General features: G+C 41.6%; 1 protein-coding gene across 1 annotated transcript in view; it reads right to left on the minus strand.

The window, feature by feature from the left end:
- The window catches only part of rem2 (RAS (RAD and GEM)-like GTP binding 2), a 30,814-nt gene extending 25,768 nt beyond the window's left edge, over positions 1 to 5,046 (minus strand). The window contains exons 1-2 of the mRNA XM_039816553.1: positions 4,629 to 5,046; positions 1,661 to 1,997 (exon numbers count right to left, since the gene is read on the minus strand). Coding sequence (XP_039672487.1) covers positions 1,661 to 1,997; positions 4,629 to 4,646 — 355 coding nt within the window. The 5' untranslated portion in view covers positions 4,647 to 5,046. The remainder of the gene's footprint in view (positions 1 to 1,660; positions 1,998 to 4,628) is intronic.
- Positions 5,047 to 23,072: the final 18,026 nt, after the last annotated feature.

A 23,072-nucleotide genomic window follows, 5' to 3' on the forward strand; every position in this document is an offset into this window, starting at 1 on the left:
ACCGTACATGGGATCAACTCAAAAAAAGATTTCAGTACTCATGCTCGTCTTAATGAAGGGAAATGTCGCCCAGTTGCAACGGTGTAGCTCAGTGACATGCTTTATGATGTACCAGGCTTTTTACTACACAGACAATACTTGTTAATAGGATCAATTCGTTGTTTGTTGTGGCAATTTGGGATTTGTTGACAATAATAAAAAATATAAATAGACTTAGAAAATGCTTCTATTAGCTGCACTTTACTGGCTAATTACAAAGAAAATCTGTAATTACAAAGTAAAAAAGGTAAAACATATAAATGGGTGTTGACCATATCGATACGTACCTAGAAAATACACTACTTAAAATTGCATGGCAGCTTTTAAAATACACATTAACCCAAAATAGCTTGAAATAGATTGGAAAATCCACTATGATGAATGAAATGTCTTTCTTAAGGTCAAGCACACCGTAGTTCCTGGTTTTAATAAGGTCTTGCTGTCTTTTACTAGTAATTACTTGGTGAGGACAGGAATTAATTGGTGAGGTGGTAACCCACCCACAGAGCTGATATGGTGCGAGAGCATCTGGTAAAAAAAAAGCTATTAAAATTTGTCAATTAAATAGGTGTTGATTCGTATGTTTTTTACATTAGAAATTTTGCCATGTAGCTCATAGAATAATTTTACATAGAAATGTGTACAGGCTCCTTGGATGGAAGTGCTTTTTCTGTCCATTTATGATGCATGAATCCAAATGTACTACATGGGCAGTAATGAATACTGTATGGCGTGAGTCAGGGGCAAGTCAGCTTTATGCATTAGGGAGCCTAAGGCTATGTTCACACTGCCTTAGTGCTCAACTTGGATTTATTGCTCAGATCAGATAATATTTTTTAAATGTGTCCAATATCAGATTCCAGTGTGAACTGGTCACAGTCCCGACTCGCATGCGCAAAAGAACAATAACAAAGACACACGCAGCAGGCTGTCATACAGAAGTAAATGGAGGCCACTGAAGTCAGCCTTTATACAGTAATTTTTCTGGCAGTGGAAGCCAGAATTCGTGAGCAGATGATAACAAAGACGATGAGAAAGAGAGCCAAATTTTTAATTATGGCTTTTTGTGGAGCAATGGCTACTACTTCTGTACGGAGATGTGTGTGGATGCGGGGAATCATGGCATGAGTGACTCCCGCCAGTGCAGAATTGTGACGAATGTCGATCTAGGGCAACATAAAAGTCGCATGAATTCCGATATGACTGAGGTTGCATGGCAAAATATCAGACCTGTATCTGATTTAGGATCACATGTGGAAGTGTCCCAAATCAGAATTAAAAAGCTCATAAACATCTGTCTTCTGTTGAACATGTTCATTAGTTAACTTTAGTAGTGCTTGTAGGCAGATTGTGTTTGCCGTTTTCCAGTCTTTATTCTTAGCTAAGCTCACCAACTGCTAGATCCAGCTTCATATTTAGCGTACAGACATGAGAGTGGTATCAATCTTCTCATCTAACTCATCTAACATCTAATTGTGGATGTTTTAACTCCACAATAAGTGTCTAAATTAAGCTTTTCTAAAGTTAACCCTTAAGACTGATTTAAAAAGGTTTGTCAGTCCGAACACAGGTGCACATAAACACAAAAGCACACTCCACCAATCCCTATCCAAGTGTTTACCACATGCTTGTGTCTCAGAGTCTATAGAGAGGGATCTGTCCGACTGCCCGGTCAGAGATAAGGCAAGCGACGTCTTGCCCACGCCATTCTGTCCAAGTAGCACTATCCTCAATGCCCCACCGTGGCTGTGGTAAGCCGACTGGGCGGCTGTTGATTGGCTGAAGGACTCATCCTGAGGCACCGCTGTGTCACTGATAGGCAACGTGGCAGGCTCTGCCATGTCCGGGATCCAATCACAGTCCTCAGACACGGCCTCTTCCCTCCTCAGCTGGTGTTTGAGAGGCAGGGGTGTGCTTCCACGCCGGAGGGGGGGCGCCGTGGTGAGAAACATTTTGTACTAGAATGAAATTGAGGGATAACAAAAAGAAGTGTAAATATAGAAAGGAGCACAGCAGTTAAAATAATAGTACAAGAGGTCCAAACAGGCTGCAGATTTACCTGTAACACCTGTCTATTCTGCTAAATCACTGAAGAATGGGGAAAGGGTGTTTCCACTGGGTGTGCCTATGTGTGTAAGGAGGAGGAGGTAATAACAATGGAGGTGAGTCAGATAAGTGGAAGTGTGTGAGAGAGAGAGATGCTGAAGGAAGATGCAGAGCTTGTCAAAGGGAAACCTATGAGAGGAGGAGGGAGCAGGTGGGGGGCGGGGGAGGGGGTGGTGAGAAGAGGGAGGCAGAAGACAGGGGGGGAGCTGCCGGTAGAAAGAGTAAAGATAAAAAGATGCTAAAAGACAGCAGGTTGACGAGGACACACAGAGAGGAGAAGAGAAAGAGAATGAATCACAAGGCAGGGACAGAGGAAAAGTGGCTGCAGCTGTGTGCAATGAGGGTATATGTGCTCTACATAAGGGGGCTCTATACTGTACATTGTGCACTTGTACTTGTGACCTTCGCATGAATTCACACGAAAATGGGTCAAAAAAGTAAAGTCTTTATCTACATCTCTACCTATTTAAAAAAAGGAAAATTGTCAGCGGTTAACTTCGGAACAATAGTTTTGCTGAGAATATTGTGTGTTGGGATAAGTTTGTGCGTGCATGTGCATAATAGAGCGTGCGTTTTGCAGCCAAGGGTCAACCATAGACGACCCTCATCAATATTAATACAGCAATTAATCTCGCTCCAGCAGCACCCCTGGGCTTCTGTGGCCAAGCGTCTGCCTGTGGCAGAGCTAAGTACAGTATTGGCGCTTAATAAAAGGGTATTGACAAAATAACAACAACGTATTAGAATAAAATGCAATGCAATTCAGCACCGCCACAGAGGAAAATCTCACAAATTACTATGAGCTCAATGAACACTTCGCTGACACAGTGTCAACAAAGATAATGGGGTTTACCCAGTGAAGTTCACACAGTTTATCTCAGAGCTGTATTGGATTGCATTCGATTGTTGGATTGTACAGGTGTACCTAATAAACGGTTAACTTTCTCTCCGATAGCATATTATTTTTGTACTTTTGCTTTGTTTTATAATATCCTTTAAGGAAAGAAAATAATTTCCAACATTCTTTAATTGAACAAAATGAACATTGAATTGAATATAAAAGGCACCACTAAAAAAAGAGTAATAGAAACATTTTAAAGTGCCGTTTTCTACTGCTATTGTCTTTCATCTAAGAGAAAAAAAATCTCAGTGTCTTTCGCGATATGTTGCACCCTTTCCCGCTGTGTTTATTGCGCCAGTTGATATTGCGATGACAATAAAAATAAAAAATATATTGTGCAGCTTTAGTAGAATAGTGTAACTTAGTATGTACAGTAAAGCATTGTGTAATGTACTATTGTATGGAACAGTACAGTATAGTGTAATGTAGTGTAGTATTGTACTGTATAGTGTGGTTAAGTACTGTTGTGTCACGTAATGTACTGTAATAATGTACAGTATATGGCTGTATAGTTTAATGTAGTGTAATGACATATAGTACAGTATGTACTACAGTATAGTAGACAATAGTGTTATGTCTGTGGTGTACTGCAAGTATGGTGTAGTGATGTGTAATGTATTGTTGTATACTATAGTACAGTATATTTTTAGTTATAGTATAGCACAGTATTATACTTATTTTTCATTCATACAGTTGGGGTGTGGCTGCAAGTTAACACAGACGCTCTCTCTCTTAACACACACACACACACACACACACACACACACACACACACACACACACACACACACACGCGCGCGCGCGCTCACTCGGGTAGCTCAATTAGGTTTATTGACCGAACTAATCAATTAAGCATGGCCTTTATTGTCAGCGGCTCTCAGGGGAGCTGTACACGCAGAAACTGTAAACTCTGACAGCAGGCTGAGTCAGTGTGTCAAGGGTTAATCTCCTCCTCTCGCCAGGCTGTCAAGAAACTAGGGCAAACAACAGTGCACAATACAAAATTAATACTACAGTCAATGTTTTTATTCTTCCATGGATACTGCCCAATTACACTGTCTGCTGCGTCTTTACCAGCAACCTAGTTATGTCTGGTGTAGCTTACATTCATTCTTCCAAACCATGTTTACTGTAGTCCACGGCTCATTAAAATACAATTTGGAGCATCTATGAAGGAATCTATGGAATTAAGCCTTTCTCTCCACTAAGAGAGAGAAAGGCTAAAAAGACACGTGAATATAAAGTCACTATTGTCCAGCACAGAGATGCTGGAAGCCTCTGCATTAATATTCTAAAAAGTGAGTAAAGATGAAAAAATGCTCAACATTCCAAACTGAATTCCCACACAGAGATAGTGTGATAGGGAGGAAGTGTGCGATGCATAAACAATGATTAGATCTCGTGCTATGCTCTAAGGTGCACATTAGAGGGTGTGTGTGTGTGTGTGTGTATAGTGTGTGTTTGAGTGCGCGTTTGTGTGCGTGCGTACGTACCCTACCTGGTGTGTGCCCGTGTAGTCTAGGCTATTGTGCAGAGCGCACGAGGTGGGTTTAGAGAAGGTGGAAAGTATGTGTCGCCTCACCTGGTCAGCCATGGTCATCGGTAAGTATTCTCTTTATGGAACAAGTGCTGTAGTTGCAACCGCCTCCGCCGCCCGGTTCAGGTCATCTGTGCTGGGCGAAGACCCGGCATCACATTCACAGCGGCGGTAACAGACGGTGCACAAAAGAGACGCGCCACATCTCATTTAACAGGATGTTATTCTTTCCACACCGGCGCGTAAAATCCTCCTCTGGTGGGTTGAAAAGGGAGGTGCGGCGCATAGAACCCTGGGATAGGTAGTAGTAGGCTGGACAAGGGGATTAAGAGGCGCTACACCTGCGTTTCCGTTTGGAATAAGAAGCACAATAACACATCCCGCCTTGTCCTTATGGCGTCCCAACGACCAGCGGAGACAGTTAACCTGCATCCCTCTTCTCTCTCTCTCTCTCTCTCTCTCTCTCTCTCTCTCTCTCTCTCTGTGCTTCTCCCGGTATATTTCTTTTAGGTTTAACGGTAGAGAATCCGCTGTCGTCGCTGTGAGCTGAAGCGGCCGCCAGAAGGAGGCAGAGGGGCGCCTCTTGGAGGTGTCCGTGAATGTTTGTACAGAGGAACAAGGTTTTATTGTGCTCCCACTAGGCAAGGCGAGGCAGCTTTAGTTGTATAGCACATTTCAGCAACAAGGCAATTCAAAGTGCTTTACATAAAACATTAAAGAGCAGTTAAAAACGATTAAAAAAAAGAAAAACAGATAAAATACGAGCATAAAATTTACAGTGCAGTATAAGAAATTAACAATTATTTAAAGAAAGGCAACATCAAAAAGAAAGGTCTTCATCAGCCTTGACTTTAACCTACATTGTGTCATTTTTTGAGTTGATTCTTAGCTAAATAAAAACCTTTGTTCTTTCACAAATATGTAGGCCTACTCATTCATGTGTAATTACTTCCTACCAATCAAAGTATTCTCGTAAGCGTAGAATCTGACATTCAGAATCATTCAGAATACATACGAGCGACTTGCTCGAATGACGGCAGCCATGTAGCGCCTCCATCTTTAAAATACATTAGCCAAAGAGGGACATACCTCCGCATTTCGCCCTCTTATGGTGCGTTCTTTTTGTCTTGTAATCGCAACTAGTAGCTCGAGTGTGACGTCACATCCATTTCGGAAAACGAGTTACCGTGGGTTGTTGCGTTCTTTTTGTCACACAATACTACAAGTTGGAGAAAAGATGGATTTTTGTAACATTTTTAGTAACATTTAGGATTCTATTCACCCAGTTATTGACATATTACACAACTATATTTCAGTTTGATGCATGAAAATTACGTTTTGATTAACGTTAACGTTAGGCTACTGCTCTGCTTTCTGCTCAAGGCTCGGCTTAAAGCCGTTGTTGTCATATAGCAACCGAGCGTCTCAGCTGCACAAGCTACAAAATAACTAATCAGGCGGTATTTAACTCCTAATAAGACTGTAGCGACATGCCTATAGGTAGCAGTATACAGCGCTATGTGTACGACTTCTTCATTTGGTTACAACAAAGACAAAAGTGCTTAAAACTGTAGAAAACCACAATGTTTACTACGTGTGATGCACGACGTAGCCATCTTTGAAAGTGAGCTCGGGGTCCTCTGAGTTCAGACGACTTGACGAGTTGTAAATACGACCTCGGGGGCGATCTTTTTGCAACTTCCGGGTCGTAACTCCGGAAAACAACTCGTAAAACGACTTCGGTGGACAAAAAGAACGCACCATTACACCTATTGGCACCATGACGAATGCAAGGGGGAGATTACACGCCAGGTAAGCGAAAAGAGAATTAAAACGACAACGCAACAGGCAAAGCAACAAGACCAAAGTAAATATTGGAGTGGCTAGAACAGCTGCGTGTAAACGAGGGAGAGAGCTAATTTCGGGTTCGGCCACCGTAGGAGGAAGGGCTAGAAAGTAATATTCTGTTGGTTGTCATTTACAATTTTACTGCTAGATGGGAGAAATTCTTACACAATGTAGCTTTAAAAGAACTGAGAGTTGCGGCGGACCTGCAGTTTTCTGGGAGTTTGTTCCAGATATGTGGTGCATAAAAACTGAACGCTGCTTCCCCCTGTTAAGTTCTGACTCTAGGGAGAGCAAGTAGACCTGTCCCAGACGACCTGAGAGGTCTGGGTGGTTCATAGTCTATTAGTCTATTCTAGTCTATTTCAAGGACTTAACCTCACAGGACCAGATACGTTTTCATTATGGATTTTAAAAGGCAGTCCATCGAGTTTATACATGCAGGGCAGTTTACTTGTCATGCCTGGGCTACTAATAGCTTGTAAAAACAGTTGTGGGATTTAAGGGGCTAAGTCAGTCTATTAGGGGTTTAAGAAAAAATCGATACACTTGAGTATCGCGATATTTTCAAAAAGGCAATATCAAATTTTAATTTTTTTATTTTAAATATTCATGTAAGACAGTGGTTCACGTTTATGTTGTGTTTAAACCCCCTACTGCTAGATGGCTATGCTGAGACGCACCACTAGTGTCCTTGCCTAACAGGGCCTGACTTTTTGCTAGAAGCTAATAATGTAGCTATGGCGGAACTTTGGCCTACTTTAGCATATAAATATTAGCTCACTAAGAACCTGGGAACCACAATCCCAAACTGGCAGTTTGATTTTCTGTGTACTGAATTGTTTACCTAAAGTAAACTTCTTTGACTTTTATGAACATCATGTCTAATTTTTTTAAATAGTAGTTTTTATCAAATTATACTTATAACTTATAACAAAAATCCCAATATATCGCCTTACGCACAGTATCGCAATATATATATATTGAATCGTGACCCATGTATCGTGATACGTATCGAATTGCCAAATTCTTGCCAATGCACAGCCCTACAGTCTATGGTCTGAACAAAATAACCTTGATGATGTCATCGGTTCAAGTTATACTGGATTGGCCTTGAATTTTAAACAGACAGTTCACCCTAAAATCAAAAATCAATATTTACCTCTTGCCTGTAGTGCTATTTATCAATTGTTTCAGTGCGAGTTGCCCAGTGTTGAAGATATCGGCCATAGAGATGTCTGCCTTCTCTCCAATGTAATTGAACTAGACGGCACTCGGCTCGTGGTGCATTAAAGCTACATTGTGCAATGTTTTGAGTTGATTCTTAGCAAAAAAACCTTTGTTCCTTCACAAACATGTGCTCATTCATGTGTAATTACTTCTACCTGATACTGCTAGCTCACCTGAGCTAGCTAACCTTACAACTTAGGTGGGCAGGAAGCCATTAATGTTCAAATCTCACGCTGTCACGAGCATGAGCCGATATCTTCAACACCAAAAAAATCCAGATTGTTAAATAGCACTTACAGGTAAGAGGAAAAATGTGTATTTTTGATTTTGATGAACTGCCCCTTCAAGATTTTTGGCTGGACCGCAGGGCCAGACCTATAAGCGTGAAAGTCTGATGCTTAGTTACTGAGTGATGAAGTTACACTTTTGGTCAGATTCAGTGCGATGACGTGTTTGTGTTTCCTATCAAAATGAATTAGTGCGACACTTAGGCTTTTGCCTCTACTATCACAGATAAATCTGTTGATTCACTTCCCCAATATGCTGTTGTTGTTGTTGTTGTTGCTGCTGCCAGCGCTGTTTTAATCATTTTAATGCACAGGCTTAGCCTATGCCTATGTGTTTATCCTCATTCAGATCCACTCCAAATTGAATGGGTTCTGCCTTGTCCCATGCTACACCCTCCTACCAAGTTTCATTAAACTGAGCCAGACGTTTTTCTGTAATCCTGCTGACAAACAAACCTGATAGGTTTGGTATGTGTGCATGCAAATGTTTGAATGTATCTTATCTAGTCTAAGGAGTTTCTAGAGACCAGTCAGTTTAAGATGATATGGTCTCATAGTGAAGCCTAGCTTAGAATGTGTGAATATATTATGAGTTTGGGTACAACTTTCACACAGAGGAATCGGAGCCAAGAATGTGAGAATCTATTAGGAGCATCGGCCATAAAAGGTGTAGTTTAAGAGTAAAACTTGTGCACTGAAATAGATGTCTCATGCTGTGATAGCACAAAAAGAGTTTAAAAGGAATTCATTCTGATGTACATGTTGGTCATCCTTGGGCAGACGTGTCTGTATGCTCATGGTTGTCCCAGTGTCATGAAAGTTTGTTCACTGTTTGAATAAAGCTACACTTGATTTGTACTCTTCGGACTGGTCGTCATCTCTGAGGTCTCCCTACATCATTTCTGAGTCATCACCCGATATCAAAACCAAACTGAAAAACTAAAAAAACAATTGAGTTGCATTATGGGAATGGTAAATGGACTGCATTTACAGTATGTAGCACTTTTCTAGTCTTAACGACGATGCCTCAGCCATCTATCCCTCCCCATCATTTCTGACTATATCTACACTTTAAGGTAAAATGCCCCCAACCCCCAACAAATATCATGAAGGAAGTTTACAGGAAAGGATGTTTCAGAGTGACCTAATGTTTTGTATCACTCGGCTATCCAATCCATACCCAATGTCAACATAACACCCCTCTGTGACTGTGTGTACTAGCTAACTGGCACTCTCAGTGGAAAATTCATTGGTTGAATTTATTAACAAAACCCTTCTTTAACCGACAACATCTCAGCCCCAGGTCATATCTGTCAAATATGTGAGAAATAAAATCAGCTTCCCATAACACACCAATTCCCACTCTGGCCCAGAGTCTAAACCTTATTTGGTCACATCTCACTCCAGTTTACTGCTCGCAGTGACTGGACTCTGAAATTGTCTGTCGCTCTAGGTTTTTAAGATTTATGTTGTATTTCGTAGACTGATTGGCACAGAAGCATAAAAACAAAAGCTTCCCTATGACACAATTTTGTTGCTTTTAGTGATGTCCTAGTTGTTGTTGTTGTTGTTGGTGGTGGTACATCTTTAATCTCCAAGCCATGCCTGCACTATTAAACATCACAATTTTTAATGCTTTCTGTTGCAAATCATTATACTATCCATGCAATCTCCCTTCCCTATGTCATTCCTCCAAACAAATCCCTATTAAGAGGGCTTGCCATGCATGTTGCATAACCAATTATTACTGTGTTAAAGATAAAGGTACATCATAGACATTGGTGTCCAAACCCCAGTACCACCTGGAGTTAGTCTGACTGAAAAAAAAAACACAGTGTTCCTCCTGCCTATTTCCAATTTGACACATACAGTAGTAGGTGTATTGCTGAGAGGAACAGAGCGTCAACCATGCTGTGTGAACATGCTGGCCTGGCTAAAATTATTTCTGTGGATCACTACTCGTCTATAGCTCTTTGTATTACACAGATCCTCCCTGTGGGGATATAAATAGTGTATAATGAAGCTGAATGACCTGACATCTTCTTAAGGCTATTAAGTGTTTGTTCTTGCTGCCACACTCAAAGAATCAATACCTCTCTAAAATGCCCATGTAGACGATGAGAAGTCACCTCAGTTAGCATATGAATTCCGTTGATATTAATCTATCTCACTTTGCAGTCTTTTCTTCTCCCCGCCGTTCTTAGTTGGCTGGCTCAATGGGCCTGCTCAGCATGACTTAAGCTTTCACTAATCTGCAGACTTAATTAAGTCTCATCAGGACACGAGCGCTCGCTAGTGCCTTGCACTGTGTGAGAGGATCACAGCGCAGACAGATGACAGAGATAAGTGCTCTCATTAGCCACCAAGACGGTATCCCCGAAAAGCTGCCTGCTCCTTCCCAAAGGAAACACTGGGATCTGTCATTAGAATGTGCAGCGGTGCAGTCTGGGAGATGTCAGGAGGTCAAGAGGTAACTGAAGTTCAATTTATGGCTGTCAATAAGATGACGACCGCAAGGTCAGAGATGACTTTATGTATTTATCCTGGTCACATGCCTGTCATCCACAGATCATTATAATGGCACCACTGGAAGTGAAATACTTTTTGCCATCCAGTGAAATGAAACTGTTGTTTAAATTAAGGGCGACTTCAGTGAGCATGTGGAAATTGATTATATGCATGGTTGTTTTGGACAGCTATTACTTGTCTTTGGCTATAGACAAATTTATCAACAGAGGCTCCAGGAAATCACTGCACCCCACCAAAAAATAGTCTGGCACAGACTAAGCCCACCGTAAAACCACAAACTGTCATTTTTACGCATGTTTTTTTAAAATTGTATTCATTTATTCATGAATTAAATGAAACAAGATACAACATGTTAATTAGTGAACTAAAAGGACTGCTGTAGGCAGATTGTGTTACCTTCGGACAGAGCCAGGCTACAGCTGTTTCCCCGTTTTCAGTTTTTATGCTAAGCTATGCTAATTGTCTGTCTAGTGGCTCTAGCTTCATATTTAGCATACAGACATGAGAGGAAAAGTGAAAAAACGTATTCAAGATGTTGAACTATTGCTTTAAATATGTTGTGTGATTCGATTTTAAATTGGAGCAATTTCCATTTTAGTTGCAAAACAAACCCATTATATTATATTTCAGGGAGGCTCAAGTGGTTCTAACTTCCTAATAAATTTAAATCACTGTTTCACATCTCTCAATACGAATAGCCTGACAAAAAAAAAAAATCCAATTACTCGTCCTCAGCCAATTTGTCAAACAAAGCAATAACACAACGTACCCTTTACATTGTGATATTAAACCACTCTGGATGCAGATGAGCTCCACTTGAAGTCATTTTGCCATGCAGTCACCATCTGATGTGACCCTTTGTGTCAAATTTATGCACCTCTCCGCATTCAAGCTCAGAGGAAAAAAACCCGACAGCTTCTATCATTGCTTCCCGTAAGTCACAGAGGCCTCTTTTCACAAGGTTATGGAGATGACACTGAATTTAGACAATGTTGGAGCCAGGAGCTTTACAGGGAGGTGAGCAAGGCCCCGCTGTAATATCCCCAGTGTTTTTGTTCTCTGAGACGGCTTAGTAATAGGGTTACAAGATTGTATTGCTCGTCGTAATCTACGAGATGCAATATAACAACATCCTATCGAGGCTCCTCGAAACAGCCAAAGCTCTTGTCATACAGCGCAAATGCTATATGTCATACTTACGGTATCAGATGTTTTTTTTTTTTTTATTGCCGTTCAGAATGGTTGATTAAAAGCTCCATAGGGAATTTGATTTATGTTTGCTTGGAATGGTTTATGTCAGTCAATGTGGGCTCAGCAGCAGACGTCCTTCAGACCTTGAAAAAGATTGCAGGTTCAGATCCCATGCGGGGGCTTTAAAACATCTCTTTAGGTTCAGTGACCTGGTTTTGTAATGGCGATGTGTGCTTTGATATAAACAGTAACTCCTTTGTCAAATTTTCTCTTCAGTGATTTGCCTGGACAGTGAGTTGCTTAGTGACTCTGGCATTGTGATGAGGAATATAAACCTTGTGTTTTTACGGCATATAATGTATTCTGTTTGTGATACAGTCATTTATCTGAGAGGCTTACACACTGTTGCCTAGAGCCTTTTTTACATTTACTGCAATGTTGCACAAGCAAAGAGGATGTGACTATGATTGCATACACACCTGGCCCTCTTTCTACCGACTGGGGTACCCGCACACCCCAGAGGTATATTTTTTTTGTCATATCTCACAGATGTTTTATTCTATCATTTCACTTTGTCATGACTTATCTATCAATTTGTTCCTAATGACTTCATATCATTGTTTTCTGTGTCTGTTTTAATTAGCGATTTATTAAGTTGCCAATTCCGCCTATGTAGTTTAAATAGATGGAATGATTTACTGAGTTAATGTTTGCCATGGGTCCTAATTTAAAGTATCACACACTATCAGACACAGACATATCATTTGAAAAATCTAAATTTGAATTACATTTATTAAACCTTTATTTTGACAGTGTATCATACACCAAGGTCGCCAGTTTACTTTTGTATTGAAAGACAAATATTAAAAAGTGTTGAAGTTTAAATGACTGTGGGTTTATTTCAAGTACCGTATTTGATATTGGGGTTTGATTTTTTTATTGCGGTTTGGTTCACCGTATAAATATAACAAATAATGTTCACTCGAAATGAATGACTAATAAATGATTAATGAACTAAATGGTACCAGAATCAAAGGATGGTAAATCAGCTTTGAAGCACTAATGTGGATTGTACTTAGGATAAAAGCTGCAATTTGTATTAAAGAAAAGTATATGTTTTCATTTTAAACAATATGCAAATTAACTTTATTTCTTCTAATATAATTAAAGCTGCAAGCAGCGATGAACGGGCCCTCGCCCCTCCCAGCACATCGGGGTACTGGCGGAATGGGATACACTTCAATTTTGCACACAGCCTCAGTGGAGCATGGTAAACAACTGTGCCGAGTTTCGTCCAATTCAGAATAACTGTTGCCAAGATATGTTTTCAGATGTAATTAATTACATAACATAACATTTTGCTATGATGGTTGTTTCTTACAGTAGTAGTAGATTCTTGGCGGTGGTCCTTTTATATTGGTGGGATGAGGGTAATGTGTATACAAAGCATTTTGTGACTCATGTATTTGGATTTACAGTGTTTCCATTGGGTGATGGGAAATATAAAAAAAGTATAATGGGGGCATTTGAGTGAGCACGGTTGTGTGTGTACCAACTTTACTGAGTCGGTCTGTGTGTTGTGTGTGAGTGTGTAGGAGGCTGTGGGCGTGGCAGGCGGGGGGGGGAAGGGAGCGATATGACAGCGCTGCACAGGGTTTTTTCACAAGTGCTTATGAAGGAAGGAAGGCAGCAGAGCTCGGAGCTCAGGCGCACAGCCGGACGTGACAACAGGAAGTAAAGTGTCAGGTTCCAGCATGGAGCCAGACACACCAGCAGGATGGCCGTCAGGGCCGTCACCTCCCACAGCAAGGACACCCTTGTATCTGTTTCCCCACTTGGCCCGGGAGAGGTAGATAAGAAATATGATGAAGTGGTGGCCAGAGTGCCCCTGCAGCCATGGAGGTGACCGATGATGAGGCCACAGTTGATGGCAATACAGAGGAGAGGGGCCACGTAATAAACCAGGAACCAGGAAGGACAGCCACTCGTCTCGGCCCACTGCCCACGTGCAACCCCCATCAAAGCTGATGTAGGTGACTTTGGGTAATGCCATGGTTACTGAGAACAGCCAAATGGCTACAACAGTGCATAACCTGTGGAAGAAGAAGACAGGGGAAGATCAGAGGATCACATTTGTGCTAGTATAAATAGGTCATTTTATATACTGCAAGAACACATAGACCTGGGTTTGATGGGAAGGATAGTGACTGTTTGATGCGATGGGATTAGCCAACAATTGGTTGTTAGGTTGATCTCTAATGTCTGCATTGACCTGTCTGATATATAAGAATGCTCATAGTCCCTCCTCTGTACTGCCTCTAGGTTGAAGTTAACTGCTGACTGTTTGAGATGGTTGTCTTTTTTATTGTAGAATCTTTAAGTCATCATTTATAGAATTTGAAAAGCTCTCATATTTTAAAAAGACTGAATCATTCCCTAAAACAGCTGGGCACTGTAGTTTTATTGCCTTAAACGTCAGCTGGATTCTAGCGATATAATAAGATCACACAAGAATTGCGGGATCACATATCACACGAAAAAATCCATCCTGTCAGGCTTCAAGTAATGCATTTCTGTCTGAACTACCAGCTAACCGAACCAATCATCGTCCGGTGAGGAGCTACTGGCAGCTGTACGGATGTGGTTTAGGTGTGTGTGACGACCACAACTATTCGTTTAAAACAACAATGGTGAACGTGATAGACATATCGTTCATGCAAAAACCTGGTATTTTTTTAAAGTGCCTGTCCTTTTCCAATCAGTTTCCAATGATGGCTTCTCAGATGGTTCTGTTTAACAAAACATCTGACGCGTCAGGTTAGTAGTTAAGCACACGTTACTTAAAATGGAGTAAGTAGCACAATTGTTGGAGACTATCTTCAGCTGTTGATTAAAACACACTTGGTGGTGGCCGGGTTAGCTCAGTTGGTGGAGCGGGCGCACATATATAGAGGTTTACTCCTCGACGCAGCGGCCACGGGTTCGACTCATGTCTTCATCTGCCCTTTGAAAATATAGACCTTAAAATGGCCAAAAATAATCTTTAAAAAAACAAAGAGTGCACCAGTGACTATGGCACCACCAGGATGGTTAGAAGGATCAATTCATTGTAGCTTTTAAGGGGTCTTATGGAATTTGTTGATGAGACAAATGAATAATATCGCCAGTCTTATCTGGTAAGAGATACATACTCACACTTGTGTCAGGTTATCAGGCGGTCTCGTCCGCGGTGCCACAATACAATACCTCAGCACTGACAGCGCTGCCAGGCTGAAGATTTCCACTCCCACAGTCACTGAAGTCATGAACCCCAGGAGGACGCAGGTCCCACCACCGAGCTGCCAGTCCTGGAAACCAGCACTCAGAAGAATGCAGGGCAAGGTGAGCAGGGCGCTGAGGTCTGCCAGGCTGAGGTTGAGGAGCAGGACGGAGCTCGGCTTGGAGCGACGGCCGGGGTTCCTCACCAGCTCCAGCCACAGCAGGAGGTGACCTCCGACACCCACCAGAAGAGAGACCAGGCTGACCAAGGGCAGCACCACGGTGAAGGAGATGGTGGTGTTGGTGGAGACAACGTTGAAAAGGAGGTTGACTATGGCGGGCATGGCAAAGGCAAGGCTGTAGCGCGTAGGAGATACAATGTTACAGGTACAAGATATCACTGGGATGAAAGATTCAGAGATGGACGATAGTTGGGGAAAATATCCACGACTTTCTACGTCCGGGACTGCTCTTGTTCTGCCGGAAATTCCGCCGGATGTCACTCTTTTTGGATGTCCATTTTCGGATGTCGGATTACCTTCCGCTTTCTTCGTGTTGTAATTTTAAAATCCGGTCGATTTATGACGTCTATGGTTAACTACTCCTCAGATCTCTGCAGGGTAAATCCAGACAGCTAGCTAGACTATCTGTCCAATCTGAGTTTTCCGTTGCACAACTAAAACAACTTTTTAACGTACACGTTCCACCAAAACAAGTTCCTTTCCCGAGGCTACTTTTGCAGTGGCACCGTGGCTCCACTTGGTGCTTAGCACCGCCCAAGATGATTGTGATTGGTTTAAAGAAATGCCAATAAACCAGAGCACGTTTTTCTCCCATCCCAGAATGCTGTGTGGAGGAAGGTCTGACTTGGGAAAAAATAGAGAAGATGGATGTAAAGAAGAAAAAAAAAAGATATAGAAGTCTAGAAGAGAGAATTCAAGAAACAATCTGAGAAATTACAAATAAGATGAGACAGCAGTAGCGTAGAGATGTTGTAAAAAGGGAAGGAGTAATAGAAAAAGGGATATTTTTAAAGGTGAAGAGAATCACTGTGAGAGCAAGGTAGACAGAATCAGGAGTTTAGAGAGACTCGCAGAGTGACAATAATTCTGAAAATTTATGTCAATCAACCATCTCCCATGTATTATTCATGCTTATAATAGTTGCAGCTCCATGGGTCCCTAATCACCTGTAATCCAGAGCTCACCCAGCCCTGTGACTGACAAGCCTGATGATTCGGAACTGTCGGCCTATAGTCCCACCTCTTCTTTTCTTCAGCGACACACACTCTGTGACATCAGCAGGTCGACTGCATCACGACACAAACAAGACAAGTCAGCTCGGCGGGGCACATTGCACTGGCAGACTCGTCACTCAGACAGAGGAGCTTGTTTGTTCCCAGAGGGATAAACAACACACACACAGACTAGTTGAGAAGAGGAATGAGAGGAAGTCTTTGGTAAAGAGCAGACAGTTGACCAGAGCAAAGCCCCGCAAGTAAACAAACAACTTATCCCCCATTGGTAAACAAGCCACTATTTTGCTGTTGGAGAGATTTACCTGATGAAGGTCTAAGACCAAAACGTTGTATTTTCTAAATAAATTATTGCTTGCGTAATGGTCAGTGTGCGGGACTCTTCCTATTTTTTTTATTTTATTAGTTTATTTGTCAGGGACCATGCATAGTTCAGGCCCTGTACCAGAGTTAGCTATACAGCTAATTTACATCTGTGGTCCCTCCTGATCTGCTACTTTTGATCGTATCCTACGCACCTGTCCGACAAAAGAGGTGTGCAAAAAAAACAACAACATTTCTACGTTGCTGTTAAAGAGATGAATTGGCTGCCTACGCGCACACATTTGGGAAGGTTTTTACGAATAATTAATTTTACATCAATGTCTGAGCAGAATGTCCAACATTTGCTACCAATTTGCCCAAGAACTCACAGACGGTTTCATGGATCGATTCAGCTACTCTCTGCTGCATCCCAGCGGAACATCCGGAACAAAACAAACCACAGCACTTTGAAGATGGATTAAACTACAGAGTCTTTAAAACACCCTGGGAGCTGTCTACTGAGAAATGCAGCTATTTCAAAAGCCTAGACTCACATACATCCAATTTTTACTTTGACACACTTTCTTAAACCTCAATACCGAAGCTAAATGATAGTACGTCATGGTGAAGTATAAAAATAATAGTTTAACAACACGCTGATTTGCTATTTTTCAGAGTGTGAGATGAGGAAATCGACGTTAATATATTGTGTTTCCAATAGTAAGCAATTGGCCTGCACGATAAATCGTTAAGAAATCGCAATCTCGATTCACCCCTGTTCATGATTTAACTTTTAAATAACTTCAATTAATTTATTGAAAGCATTTGACATTGACATTAACATGTTTTCATTATGTAAAGACATGGTGAAGGAGTTCAGATAGAGCCTGTGTCAGGGCCATATTTAGTTCAATGTGTCATTTGTCACTATTTTTGGTAGCCTACTGTACTACTACTGGCCAGTATGTACTTTATTTTCTTTATTCATTGAAGCCTCCATGTTTACAGGCTTGTGGTGATGGGCAATGTGCTATTGGTGCCAAAAATCTATGTTTGGTACTACCAATTAGTTTTGTTTTGTGACGATTCATCTGTGCAATAAACATTACACTTCGTGAGAAAAAAATCGTGGCAGAGAATCGTGATATCAATTCTAAGCTAAAAAATCATGATTCATATTTTTCCCCGAATCGTGCAGGCCTAGTGAGCAGTTGGAGTTAGCCTAGCTTAGCATAAAGACAGGAAGCAGACAGTAGCAACTAGGGTTAAGGGACAAGAAACACCTACTAACACATCTAAAGCTCACTAATGAACACATCTATTTAAAGTGATGGTTCGGAGTAATTTCACCCTAGGGTCCTTTGCACCATGATCTCGAGCCAAACACCCCCCCAGAAGCTTTTTTCACCTGGGTCGAACATTGGGAGCGTTAGCGTAGCGTAGCGTTATCAGCTGAATAGCTTAGCCGCAGAGGCTAATGGATCCGAAGCGTCTCTTAACATTACCCCACTAATAATGCCCGAAATGATACCAAAAACGTCTACAGTAGTACAAATAGGTTATGCACTCATAAAACGATGGATTGTAAAATTTGTAAGTACACCAGAAGTTTATGTAAATAACACTTGCCTGCTGGCTTCTGCTCTCTGCTGCTGCTGCTGCTGCTGTTACTACCGGGCAGTAAGAGTGCTTAGGGACATCTACAAATTACAACACCGAAAAGAGATGCAACAAAATATTTATTAATTTAATGATTAAATAAGGTAATGTCTCCAAACTTACCTCAATTATTACTTGTCTCCTGCTAGTTATACTACAGCACTTACTTTAAAAAATAAGTTAAATTAAAAAATATTTTTGTTGCATCTCTTTTCGGTGTTGGAATTTGTAGATGTCCCTAAGCACTCGTCTTACAGCAGCAACAACAACAGCAGAGAGCAGAATCCAGCAGGCAAGTGTTATTTACATAAACTTCTGGTGTATCTACAAACTTTACAATCCATCGCTTTTATGAGTGCATAACCTATATATACTAGTGTAGACCTTTGGTATCATTTCGGGCATTATTAGTGGGGTAATGTTAAGAGACACTTCGGATCCATTAGCCTCTGCGCTAAGCTATTCAGCAGCTAACGCTACTCTACGCTAACTCTCCCAATGTTAGACCCAGGTGAAAAAAGCTTCTGGGGGGGTGTTTGGCTCGAGGTCATGGTGCAAAGGACCCTAGGGTGACATTACTCCGAACCATCACTTTAAAGGTCCCATGGCATGAAAATTTCACTTTATGAGGTTTTTTAACATTAATATGCGTTCCCCCAGCCTGCCTATGGTCCCCCAGTGGCTAGAAATGGCGATAGGTGTAAACCGAGCCCTGGGTATCCTGCTCTGCCTTTGAGAAAATTAAAGCTCAGATGGGCCGATCTTATGAGGTCATAAGGAGCAAGGTTACCTCCCCTTTCTCTGCTTTGCCCGCCCAGAGAATTTGGCCCACCCATGAGAGAGAGAGACATCATGGCTTTCAAACGAGCAAAGTGGCAGTTGGTCAAGGCCACACCCCCACCCTCCAACTTGCCCCCCCCTCTCTCCTCATTAGCTACAGACACAGAAATGGCACATACTAAGGAAAGCTCATTGTGGGACTGGCTCTAGTGGCTGTAATTCTGCACCAAGGCTGAATTTTGGGAAAGAGACTTCAGATACAGTATTAGGGGACCACTAAGGTCGATATAAAAGCATCCAAAGAGCAGCATGTCATGGGACCTTTAAGTCGTACAGACTAATGTGAAAAAGGTAATGGACATGAACTATAGCTGTAAAAAGTGTAAAATTTCCCTCTGAAATGTAGTGGAGAAGGGATAAACCGTAAAGTAAAAGTATCTCAAAATTGTACTTGAGTACAGAACTTGGGTAAACTTGCTTAGTTACTTTTATTTGACAATAATCATTTTCATGAAAACTACCTGCCATTTTCTTTTAGCTCCATAAATATGCTCTTTAAATGTTAATTGTGACAATTTAAATAAAAAAATTCCAGAGTGTAGTGGTGGGATGCATCATCGTTGCACTTTTGTCTGATCAACGGTTTCCGTGATACTGTGTGTGAAGGACAGATGGACTAACAAATGAACAAACATTTGTTTATTACTTCATCCATCTGTCCCTTCCGTGCAGTATCTCACTCAAGTTTAACATCCCTGTCCAAATTTCATAATTGGGGTGGGTGATAATGTGTGCTTTACACAGAAAGCAAGGGCAGCGCAGTGTTCTGAACAAAGAGTCACCATTTGACTATTCTATTTTTTAATACAGGCCTTATATGAACGCGATTAGAGGGGAAATAATTTATTGGAGGGGAAATAACAAATTAGCAGCCTGCTTCCAGCCTTTCTAAATTTGACTTCACACATCATAATAACACAGAAGCTTCTAAGTGGTATTTTTGTTTTCATTCTAGTACAGCTGCAGCTGAATGAGGAGTGAAGAGTAGAAGTAGTGGAAAAGGGCTAAAAGGGAAAGACGTAACATGACAGATGAGGAGAGACAGCCAAGAACACAGAAATGATTGGAAGTACAGAGACATGAAGTGAGCAACACAAGGCTAAACTAATTGTGTTTAATTTTAGACTCTTTGACCTCCAGCTGTGCTGATTTACTGATTTAGAAGTTGGGACTGGCTCCGGCCTATTTCCAGTCCCACCACTTTCACTCCTCGGCCACAGTATGGATTTACATACATCTGTAGCATGGAAATCGATCAATCCAGACTGTGGTTTCCAGAAGAGAGCAGAAAGAAGAAGGAATAAACGGATTGATTTACCACAAAATTAAATTCACAAATACAGATGGGTCACATATTAGAAAGAAATCCAAACAGATGTGTGGGAGGCAGATGCTTCCATACAGGGCAGTAGCAGTCATTTAAAGGTTTGATAGGTATACACATGTTATGAATGATTTACAGGCACCAGATCAAAACTCAGTTAAACACCAACGGGAGAGTTTGGAGCGATGTGAGGCAGGCTGTCCTCAGGCTGTTCGTACGTTTACCTACGAAATGAAATAGCACTGTAATTCATATACTAATCACTGAATTATTACGACCCATATTGACGTTTGTTGTTAAGCAGCGACCTAAGACTACAAGAGAATCCACTGATAATATCTAAAACCTCATTTCATCATAACAGGGTAACACAAAAAAAAAAGTCAAACTTGAAATGGGTTCTAACATAAGCCAAGAATTTTGTGCAGCAACTCTCTGACCAAGGTGTGGACTTAAGGTAGAACGTAAAAGCAAAATGCAGAGGTCTGAAATGCGGGCAGAGCCACAGGGAAATACAAACTTACCGTTAAAAGTGACCTGCTCTGCTCAGGGGGAGAAGCCCTCCGCTCACTATCAGCTGATGTGGTGTATAAAGAAATGGCACACACCTACACTCCTCCCTGTGTCCCCTCCTCCTTTTATGTTCCTATGCTGTCTCACACACACACACACACACACACACACACACACACACACACACACACACACACACACACACACACACACACACACACACGTTTCTCTACCCTCAAGGATAATGAGCAAACCTAGTGAGCCACTGACTATATCAATAAGATGATACCTGTATACAAATGTAGTATTATCCATACACACTATATATGGCCAAATGTATGTGGGCATGTACTATACTTTTGGCATGGCAGCAGGTAACATTTGCACGTTAATCATCTTAGCATGCTAACATTTGTTAATTATCCCCGAACACAAAGTACAGCTGAGGCTGGAAACGTCATTTCCAGGTATTTGGTCATAAACCAAAGGACAAATTGAAATTTGGACCTGATGATGGCGCTAAATGAAAGACAGGGGATTTACAATTCATCCTGAATGGGACATGATTGTCTGTACCAAATTGAATGGAAATGTACCCAATAGTTGAGACATCTCACTCAAAATCACACGTGAATGTCAAGGTGGCGCTAGAGGACAAGTCAGGGGATCACTAACCACATCTGGGGACCATGAATGTCTGTAGAAAATAACAATGCCAATCCATCTGGTAGATGCCAAGGTATTTCACTGGATAAGTGAAAACCTTGACCTGCTGGTGGCACTAGAGGGAAAGTCATCATCAGGGCAAACCATCCAATAGTTGTTGAGATATTTCAGTTTGGAACAAAGTGGTGGATCAAGATCACCCCAAGAATCACACCGCTAGTGTTGCTACAAATCCCATATGGAGTTTTTTGGTTTGTATGACCACATACTTTTTGGCCATGTAGTGTATCTTTAGCATACAACTTTAGTGCTTTAAGTCTGAAAATCCCCCTCCCCTCTGTGGCTGGGTTACCTCGGTCAGCCTCTCTGCTTCTAGGTATTTGTTGTCTACAAAATATCTCACTCCCACTAAACACTGACCTCACTATCACCTTCTTTTTCACTCACACAAACTGACACACACACACATCTAAACAAAAGAGCACGCAAAACACATTGAAACACCTACGCAGGCGAAAGCCCGTCCAGAAACGCACACAGCTTTATTCTCACTAATTGCTGGCATTAGGTATTATGAGACTCAATAGTTCTCAGGGAAAACAAACAGTTATATAGGAGATAGAGAAAGCACGGGGGTGGGGGGTGGGGGGGGGGGAGGAATGGGGTGAGAGAGCATGAAGTGTGAAGCAGATACAGAGATGAGGACGGAAGGAGGGAGGATAAATGACTGCTTCCACTGAGGCCTGCGTGGAAAGTGCCAAACACGCCTCCTCAGATCGTAAAGATGAATGCAAACCGAACAGAAGCCTTTTTGAACCTGAGAGGAAAAACCCAGCGACAGCTGCGTCAGTGGGAGATGTCTGAGTCGTACAGAGTTCAGGATGGAGCCAGAGGAATGATAGAGTGTGGCCCTCAGTTGCGTCACGTTCATTCTTCTAAAGGAGGAATAAAAGTGGTAATCTGAGCTGTGGCAGGAAAACGGAGGCGGTAAAGTTCATGGGTTTACTTGAAGCTCTGGAAGTTATAAGATAAGATAAGATATACTTTATTGTCCCCCAAAGTGAAATTTGTTTTGGACTCTGTCCATTCCGCAGCTTTACAAAGACAACACAAAATACAGAAAATAAGCATCTCTCAACACATACTCAGGACTAAAGGATTATTAGGAACACCTGCTAAATTTCACGTTAATGAAATTATCTAATCAACCAAATCACATGGCAGCTGCTTCAATGCATTTAGGGGTGTGGTCCAGGTCTAGACAATCTCCTGAACTCTGAAGCGTGGCATGGTTGTTGGTGCCAGACGGCCTGGTCTGAGTATTTCACAATCTGCTCAGTTACTGGGATTTTCACACGCAAATATTTCTAGGGATTACAAAGAATGGTCTGAAAAAGGAAAAGCATCCAGTATGCTGCAGTCCTGTGGGCGAAAATGCCTTGTTGATGCTAGAGGTCAGAGGAGAATGGGCCGAGTGATTCAAGTTGATAGAAGATCAACTTTGACTCAAATAACCACTCGTTACAACCGAGGTATGCAGCAAAGCATTTGTGAAGCCACAGCATGCACAACCTTGAGGCGGATGAGCT

Source organism: Perca fluviatilis, chromosome 11, assembly GCF_010015445.1.
Source record: "Perca fluviatilis chromosome 11, GENO_Pfluv_1.0, whole genome shotgun sequence".
Classification (NCBI taxonomy): domain Eukaryota; kingdom Metazoa; phylum Chordata; class Actinopteri; order Perciformes; family Percidae; genus Perca; species Perca fluviatilis.